Source organism: Lucilia sericata, unplaced genomic scaffold (assembly GCF_015586225.1).
Source record: "Lucilia sericata isolate MDLA Ls3-8-SP2 unplaced genomic scaffold, ASM1558622v1 Contig11156_arrow, whole genome shotgun sequence".
Classification (NCBI taxonomy): Eukaryota; Metazoa; Arthropoda; class Insecta; order Diptera; family Calliphoridae; genus Lucilia; species Lucilia sericata.
The window spans coordinates 13,386-22,730 of record NW_023998410.1 but is presented as its reverse complement, the minus strand read 5'-3'; the positions used below and the strand labels follow the sequence as shown (position 1 = coordinate 22,730).

Below are 9,345 nucleotides of genomic sequence, written 5' to 3'. Positions count from 1 at the left end.
ACTGTTTTCCGACATATTCCATACTCTTTTTCTAATTCCAACGCCGATACACCCATTCTAAATTTGGTTACAATTTCAGTTCGCATCTCGAGGGGAATTTCCCTTATTTTCACCATTTTAAATGCTTTTTATAGACTTTTTTTAAGAACATTTGAATTTAACTAATAACAAAAACTGACTAGCAAAAACCATGACGTTTTTTCCAAGACTATAGAGGTTTTAGTCGCTTTTAAGGAATGTGTAAATACTTTTGAAAAAGAATAAATTTGTGTAAATATTTTTGAAAACTGAAGGTTAGGTCTACTTTTGCGAATTTAAGCAATAACTAGGACCTTTCTTCGTAATATTTTTTAACGAACGTGATCTACACCCTTTAAGGATTGTAGTAATGAACATTTTTTTCTTCAAATGTATCTTTAAAGTACCAAAATGTTGTTTTATTTCGAAGAATACTTAAATTTTCAGTGTGTGTAAATAGATACGACTATGGCTGTATATTAAAAACAAAAACCTCTGCCAATTGATAAACTGTTTCTGATCAAAAAAAAAAAAAAAAAAAAAAACGCAAATAAACTATTTTCATTTATCCATCTGCATTTTTCGAGTACTTTACTATTATTTTTACTATCGGTTGGTTATTTCTTGAGAGGAAATAAGATTTAGGAAAATTCTCGCTCATCTTGGCTAAATTATCATCTAGCGTAGAAGTTTTACCACGGAAAAACGCTTTCTTATATTATTTTAGTCGTTATACACGGTTTTGAGTTTCATTATGTCAGTCTTAGATGCTTTTATTCGCGCTTCGGACAGGGTCGTCGAATTCCAAGCCTACTTCGATAGTGTTTCTCAAGACACCCATTCGATACATACACTAGAGGTACATAAAGATGAGGTTGTTCGCCTTTGGTCGGATTTCAGGTTGTGCTACGATGACATACTTAATAAATTCAATGAGTTGGAGGAAGACATTCAAGTCGAAACTTTAAAAAGTAGATTTTTCTCCACTTTTGAAGCGCATGTGAAGGTTCTCGCAAAATCCAATGAAATTCTAGATCGGCTTAATCAGCAGGCCAGTCCAGAACCTGTTCCCACTTCACAGACGAACCCTATACCTAGCATTTCACTGCCACCCTGCGACACGGAAGTCTTTCATGGGGACTACAAGTCTTGGCCCACCTTCCGTGACATGTTCACGGCATTATACCGCCACAATCAGAGACTATCTCCGGTGGAGAAGATGTGTCATCTCTTAAAGAAGACACAAGGAGAGGCGGATTACTAACGATGGATTTGCAATGGCTTGGCAGAACCTAGTAAACCGTTACGAAAACAAAAGAATCCTCATAAACGCCCAATTGAAAACCCTTTTTAACTTAGCCCCTATTCAAAAGGAAACTGGTAGTAGTATTAGATCTATCCAACGCACCATTAACGACTGTGTCACCAATTTAAGACTTCTTCAAGTGGATACCGGTAATTGGGATGTAATTTTCGTGTATATTTGTTCGACGTGTCTTCCCGATATCACACATACCCTATGGGAACAGTCCATGCCGTCTAGTACCGATTTGCCCACATGGACGCAAATGGATACGTTTTTGACCTCCAGATTCCAAACCTTAGAGTCCGTCGCCGACATTAGAACCACATTTTCCAACCCTAACACTTCTAATAACGTGAAACCTTCTCAACCAAAACGACACAACCACTCAGATCAAAAGAAAGTAAATGCATATCGTACTGGTATCGCAAATAATAAAATCGTTAAATGCTCACTTTGTTCCGATAACCATCCTATTAGACTTTGTCCTTCGTTCCTTAGAATGTCTATAGAAGAACGTTTCTCGGTAATACAAAACCAAAAACGTTGCACGAACTGTCTGGGAACTTCACACGAGTCCAAGAGTTGCCGAAGCCAATACGTTTGTCACCTGTGCAAACAGAGACACCACTCTTTACTCCATCAAACGGAAACCCCCCCCGAATGTAGTTCAAACTATTCAACCTCAATCGAATCCTCTGACTGTAGCTTCACCTCTAGCCCCCGAATCGAACATATCTATTGTTCCAAACCCCGCACAATCCAGTAATAACCCCACTACTTCTGCCGAGGCTGCAAACCAAACGCGACAATCGTATTCGACTCAAATACAGTCCACTACTCATTCTACAGTTTTACTTGGTACTGCACTCGTTGATATTCACGCAAACGGCCTAAAGTGTACGGTCCGAGCCCTAATCGATTCTGCGTCTGAAGCTACTTTTGTTTCAAAACGGCTTCAAAGTAAACTTTCTCTAAAGACTCGCTCGTCCAAAGCTGAAATTCATGGTTTAAACGATGCTTTGACTGCTACTTCGACACAGTCCTGTTTCATTCGTATAGGTTCACCTATTGACAGTTCGTTCGAAACTTTTGCCGATGCATTTGTTGTTAAGAAATTAACTGGCCAACTCCCCTATTACCCCTTGTCTTCATTTAAGGATAGTGATTTCGCAGACTTACATATGGCCGATACCTATCTTCATAAGAACTCCGAAATTGAGTTACTGATTGGTGGTGATGTGTATCCAAAGATTTTACGAAATGGATTACGATGGGACAACAACAAATCTCTAGTAGCACAACAAACGGTATTCGGATGGATTGTAACAGGACGAATAGCGTCTAAAGCTTACAGCCCTTCAGTCTTATCCATTTACAATGAGGTTGCATTAACTAAACAGCTTCAAAGGTTTTGGGAACTTGAAGAAGTCCCAAAAAAGCCTCGAGTTAGTGACGAAGATCTCTACTGCGAGAATCTTTTTCAATCTACGACTTATCGCAGTGAAAACGGACGTTTTGTCGTTTCACTACCTTTCCGACGTGAATACCCAGATGATCTAAACATTGGATCTTCCCGTCATATTGCCCTAAATCAATTCGTTCGAAACGAAGCAAGACTAATGAAAATCCCTCAGATAAAATCCGAATACGATAGAGTTATCACCGAATACTTATCCCTGAAACATATGGCTCCTGTCACCCCGTCTAGTACCAATCGCACCTATTATCTGCCCCACCATGCGGTCCTCAAGCCTGACAGCACTACTACTAAGTTACGTGTTGTATTCAATGCCTCGAATCCGTCAGCAAATGGAAACAGTTTGAATGATCTTCTCTATCCCGGTCCCATACTACAGGCTGATTTGACCATACTCATTTTACGGTGGAGACTTTTCAGATACATTTTCAATGCAGATATAGAGAAAATGTATCGCCAGATTCTTGTAAACCCCTCTCAGACCTCCTTTCAGCGTATCATATTCCGTAGCACTCCTCAACATGAGCCTCAAGATTTTGAACTCAATACGGTTACTTTTGGTGTAAACTGCGCACCATATCTAGCGATACGCACATTACTTGAATTAGCTAACATCAGCGAACAATCTAATCCCTCAGTTTCTGATATTCTTCGGAATTACATGTACGTCGATGATGTCCTCGGCGGAGCTCACACATTGTCTTCTGCTCTTAAGGTCAGGGACGAACTCATCGATGTCCTCACTTCAGCTGGTTTCTCTCTCCGAAAATGGACTTCAAACAACGATTTTTTGCTCCAAGGTCTGTCCCCAAGCCATCTTCTAGGCGCAGAGTTCCTGAAACTATCAGACTCTTGCACCACTAAAACTTTAGGCTTACGGTGGAATGCCGGTTGTGACCATTTCTACTTCCAACTTAAAAAATCTCCCGATAGAAGCTCTGCTAGGAAAAGATCTGTCTTATCTGAAATCGCCAAACTATTTGACCCCGCCGGCTGGCTAGCCCCTAAAATAATCGTAGCCAAAATGATTATGCAGCAAATTTGGAAAGACGAGACAAACTGGGATGAAGATCTTAAGCCATCCACACTTCTCCAGTGGCATGCTTTCTTAGATGATTATTCCGAAATAGAACGCGTCAAGATTCCACGTTATGTCGATTTCGATCCATCATTTTCCATCGAGTTACATGGCTTTTGTGACGCTTCGGAAAAAGCATATGCTGCCACATTGTATATACGCGCCGAAAATTTAGGCTGTGTTTCGTCACACCTCTTAGTCGCTAAAACGAAAGTTGCTCCCGTTAAATTTGTCTCCCTACCCCGAAAAGAGCTATGTGGAGCCGAACTTATGGCCACCATGATTGAAAATGTCCAATCTCAAATGAATCTTCGGAACTGCAAAGTCTTTCTATGGACCGATTCAACCATTGTCTTGGCATGGTTACAGAAACCTCCTAATCGTTGGAAAACATTCGTTGAAAATAGAGTTTCGTCCATTATTGAAAAAGTTGGAAGTCAATCTTGGTTTCATGTTGACTCCAAAAGTAATCCCGCTGATTTGGCATCTCGTGGACTCACTGTCGCACAGCTTATTTCGAATAACTTATGGTGGCATGGTCCGTCATGGCTTAGACTATCTCCGGATCACTGGCCTAGAAATTCGGCAAATTACTCGACAGACGAAGAGGTGAAAACTATTCATGTTCACCTGTCGCATATAACCAATACTGATATCTTGAAAGATTTCTCAAATTTTCCCAGAGCTTTGCGCATTATCTGCCAAGTGTTCCGTTTTTATTATCGTTGCTGCAGAAGATTGCATCATCAACTCGTAACAACTGACGAGCTAACCCGAGCGGAGTTGGATCACGCAAAAACTCGATTAGTAATTGCCTCCCAGAAGTTATATTTTAAGAAAGAATACGATCTCCTATCTCAAGGTCTAGACATTCCAAAGAAAAGTCATATCTTAACTCTAAGTCCCTTTCTAGATTCTGCAGGTGTTATGAGACTAAACGGTCGCTTATCAAACTCTCCATCGCTAACTTACGATGAAAGATTACCGGTTTTACTCCCCTATCATGCATCTTATACTCGGCTTTTCTTAACATACCTACATAAATATTCACTCCATGGTCAGAATGCTCTCATGTACCGATTAATGCGACTCTACTATTATGTTCCCAAACTTAAAGTTCTGATTAAGACTATCCTCTCTGTTCAAACATATGTATTTGAACATGATTTAAATGCTTATTTTTATGCGCAGGTTAAGTCATAATATCTATTCGATTAGTTGACTCGTATTAGGAAAATATGTTTGCAATAAAAACGCACAAACAAAAATACCAACATCTGCATTAATGATGTTTGTATTTTCCTCATTCCTAAGTATTTAGTTTAAATTTTAGTTTAAGAATGTATGAAGTGTGCGTTGGGTAAAATATATAAGAAACCCTTATCAGTTCACACTGACGTTCTTATCATACATATGTATATAAATAATGAGTTTGTTATGATAAGACATACGCATGTGCGTTGGGTTTACACATGTGTAAAACAACCCTTATTTTTCGCACATGTGTTTAAAACATGTATTCTAGGTTAGTTTTAAGATTTTTGTTCTTAGTTATTAAGTTTTTAGTTTTATAAATAAATTTAGTGTTCAACGAGAATCGGACGAGTGCCTTACAACCACTCGCGGTCTCTAAACATTCGACAGTAAATTTTGTATTTTTATTTAATACAAATTTTTTACATTTGGTCCTTCGAACCCGATCAGTGCCGTGATCAAGTTCACTGTTCGTAAAAAAAAGCGTCAATCTCGGCTTCGACAGAGATTGAATTAGCAATAGCTAATTATAAATCTTATATACATATAAAAAGTATATTAAAAAATAAATAAAATAAAAAAAGATGGCTCAAAGGCAACATCTGTACAAATCTCTGAAGGAAGAGCGACGAGCTCCAAGAGAGCTAGAAGAAACTCCACGAGAGTTAAAAAGAGCTCCAAGAGAGCTAGAAGAAACTCCACGTGAGTTAAAAAGAGCTCCAAGAGAGCCTGAAAATGCTCAAAAAGAGCAAAGAGCTCCAAGAGAGCTAGAAAAAACTCTACCAGAGTTAAAAACTGCTCCCATAGAGCAACTAGATGTAAAGAAAATAAATTTTCTTATATGTCTATGTTGTTATAAAAATGGACATGAGCTAGAAAAATGCAAAAAATATGCATCTCTTTCATATGAGGAGAAATTTGTACACCTTAACAAAAGGTTACAAATAGATATGAAAGGGATAAACTACTGCGATTCAGTAATATTACTGGAAAGAAAATTGGTACGTTGTACTAATTTTTTCGAGAAATTAAAGTATTGTTATTCTCTATGTGCAATGTTTGAGATTAACATTACACTTGAGTTCCACAGAACCAAATTAAAGTTTGAAAAATCTGTCGAGCAAATATATGAGACAATCAATACAATTCAACACTCTAAAGAAACAGCGGATGTTGCTGCTCAAATTTCCCTGGAAAGTCCTCACTATGGAGGATTTTATGATGGTGATCTAAAAGTATCGGAAGATAAAGAAGTAATTGACAACAAAGACTACTCAACCGAAGAAAGGCAATATATTGCAGTTCCAGAAAAAGAAGCCGATAATAAAGGAGTTTCTGGTGCTATTAATGCTATTGTTGGTAAAAAAGGTGCTTCCAAGAAACAACTCAATAATATCATCACTGAAGATAAATATGCAGCCGAAGATGCTAATAATAATGCTGATGAAGAGTTTAAAAATGAAAGAGGAGCTATCGCTGATGAAACCAATGCTAATGATACCACAACTGAAGCCAACATAGACAGTGTGTCTTCTATAAAGCCTGTGCAAAAGTGTGTATTAATGCCAACAATGGAAATGACAATGAAAGTGAAGCTACTGGTGCTGTTTTGGAAACTCCTGTTGTAAGGGATGCTTCGAAAGAACATGCTCTAATCATTACTAAAGAATATATTGATCTACAAGTAATTGAAGACAAATATGATTCTTCAGATCCTGTCCCTGCTAAGCGCATCAAAAGCAAATTGATTGCTAAAAATGAAGTTAAGGAAGTTATTAGTGTTATTGTGGAAAGTGAAGAAGATGAATATGATTTTGATTTCTCGAGCACTTATCATGATGCTATTGTTGATGAAAAAGGTAATTTCAAGAAACAACTCAATAAATATGCCACTGAAGATGAATATACCGCTGAAGGTGCTAATAATGCTGATGAAGAAATTACAAATGAAGTTGAACTTGATGATGGAACCAATAAACAAGTAAAATCTTTTAATAATGATGATGTAGAATCTGATGTTGAAGATGATGAAATAATATTGGATATAGATGGGTTCCTTGATGCTAAAGGAAAAGACGCAACTCCAATACATCATTCTGGAGCAAATATGGACTTAGATAAACCGAGCCAGGAGAAGAGGGCTAAATTATGGTCGTGGGTTCCTGGCTACTACTGCTACAAATATAGGAAGAGGAAGCCATGCCAATGATTCTGTTCCGGTTTATTATACATAAGTATTCATAAATTAAGATATACATATTTAGAAAAAATAATTATACATATATTAATATTTCCCCTGGCAGAATGTTCAAACATATGTATTTGAACATGATTTAAATGCTTATTTTTATGCGCAGGTTAAGTCATAATATCTATTCGATTAGTTGACTCGTATTAGGAAAATATGTTTGCAATAAAAACGCACAAACAAAAATACCAACATCTGCATTAATGATGTTTGTATTTTCCTCATTCCTAAGTATTTAGTTTAAATTTTAGTTTAAGAATGTATGAAGTGTGCGTTGGGTAAAATATATAAGAAACCCTTATCAGTTCACACTGACGTTCTTATCATACATATGTATATAAATAATGAGTTTGTTATGATAAGACATACGCATGTGCGTTGGGTTTACACATGTGTAAAACAACCCTTATTTCTCGCACATGTGTTTAAAATATGTATTCTAGGTTAGTTTTAAGATTTTTGTTCTTAGTTATTAAGTTTTTAGTTTTATAAATAAATTTAGTGTTCATCGAGAATCGGACGAGTGCCTTACAACCACTCGCGGTCTCTAAACATTCGACAGTAAAATTTGTATTTTTATTTAATACAAATTTTTACACTCTCCCAATGTCGACCATGCGTTATTCAAAAACGACAGAAAAGCCAACAAATAATGGCGGCCTTACCCCCCGAAAGGACCACACTCTCCCGTCCATTCACCAATACTGGTGTCGATTTCGCTGGTCCTTTCGACATCAAAACGTATGCAGGTCGTGGATGTAAAGTTACTAAGGGTTACGTGTTAGTTTTTGTCTGTTTCGCTACTAAAGCTATCCACCTCGAGGGTACAAGTGAAATTTCAACTCAGGCTTTCTTAGCAGCGTTTGCTCGCTTCTTCTCCCGTCGTGGTTCTCCAAATGCTATGTACTCGGATAATGGCACAGCTTTTGTCGGCGCTTCCAATATCTTAGACTCGGAAAAATCGCAATTCCTCTCGCTTTTGCGTCGAAAATTACTTGATCAAAATAGCTTTGTTCTTTTAGACTGGCACTTTATCCCTCTAGGAGCGGCGCACATGGGCGGTCTTTGGGAAGCAGGGGTAAAGAGTTTTAAACTGCATCTCAAACGAATCTCTCATAGTCAGAGTTTTACGTACGAAGAATTCTCCACTATGCTAGCCCGCATTGAAGCCTGTCTCAATTCGAGACCGCTCAGCCCTCTAAGCGATAATCCAGATGACTTGTGCGCACTGACCCCTGGACATTTCTTAATTGGAAATGCACTTTTATCACCCCCAGAACCAGACTTGTCTGATCATTCACTAAGCTATGTGAATCGCTGGCAAAAATTGAAGATTTTGCACCACCACTTTGCCCAGAGATGGAAAGAGGAGTATCTAAAAGAACTCCACAAACGCTTCAAATGGAAGTTTCCTCAGCGTGATTACGCTATCGGCGATCTAGTCATTATAAGACAAGAAAATTTACCCCCTAACCAGTGGCGCCTTGGCCGTGTCGAAAACGTAGTTCGCGGTAAAGATCAAAGAGTCAGAGTCGCCGACATACGAACTGCCAATGGCATAGTAACCAGGCCAATCGTGAAGCTCGTATTACTGCCCAACCCTGAACAGCTCTAATATTGTTTTTTCTATCTATTTACAGCAACACCAATGCCCCTTCCACAGCGTAGAAGTCTTTCTCCCTTAGAAGAAAGAGGTTGTAACAACCGTCAACCTAATCTCCGTCGTAATAAACACTTTGATTGCCGTATCTGTCACAAAAATCACCCGCTCCGAAAGTGTCTAAAATTTAAGAGGATGAATGTTGCAGAGAAAGAGAAAGTAGTCAAACGATACCGATATTGCGAAAACTGTCTGGCACACTCTCATCTAGTCAACCGCTGCCGTAACACAGATCGCTGCCGACAGTGTGGTAGTAGGCATCACACCCTATTACATCGCCACGAGCGTTTACGGCAAAACCAGT

General features: G+C 38.4%; 1 protein-coding gene across 1 annotated transcript; it reads left to right on the top strand.

Annotated features, from left to right (window-relative positions):
• The first annotated feature begins 8,033 nt into the window (after positions 1-8,033).
• On the top strand, positions 8,034-8,996 carry LOC119615891. The gene has a single exon (XM_037971867.1). The coding sequence runs from the start codon at positions 8,034-8,036 to the stop codon at positions 8,994-8,996; it is 963 nt and encodes a 320-aa protein (XP_037827795.1).
• Positions 8,997-9,345: the final 349 nt, after the last annotated feature.

What these genes read in the sequence shown, in the direction of transcription:
- LOC119615891 (XM_037971867.1), top strand. Translation starts at nt 8,034, where the DNA reads ATGGCGGCCTTACCCCCCGAAAGGACCACACTCTCCCGTCCATTCACC.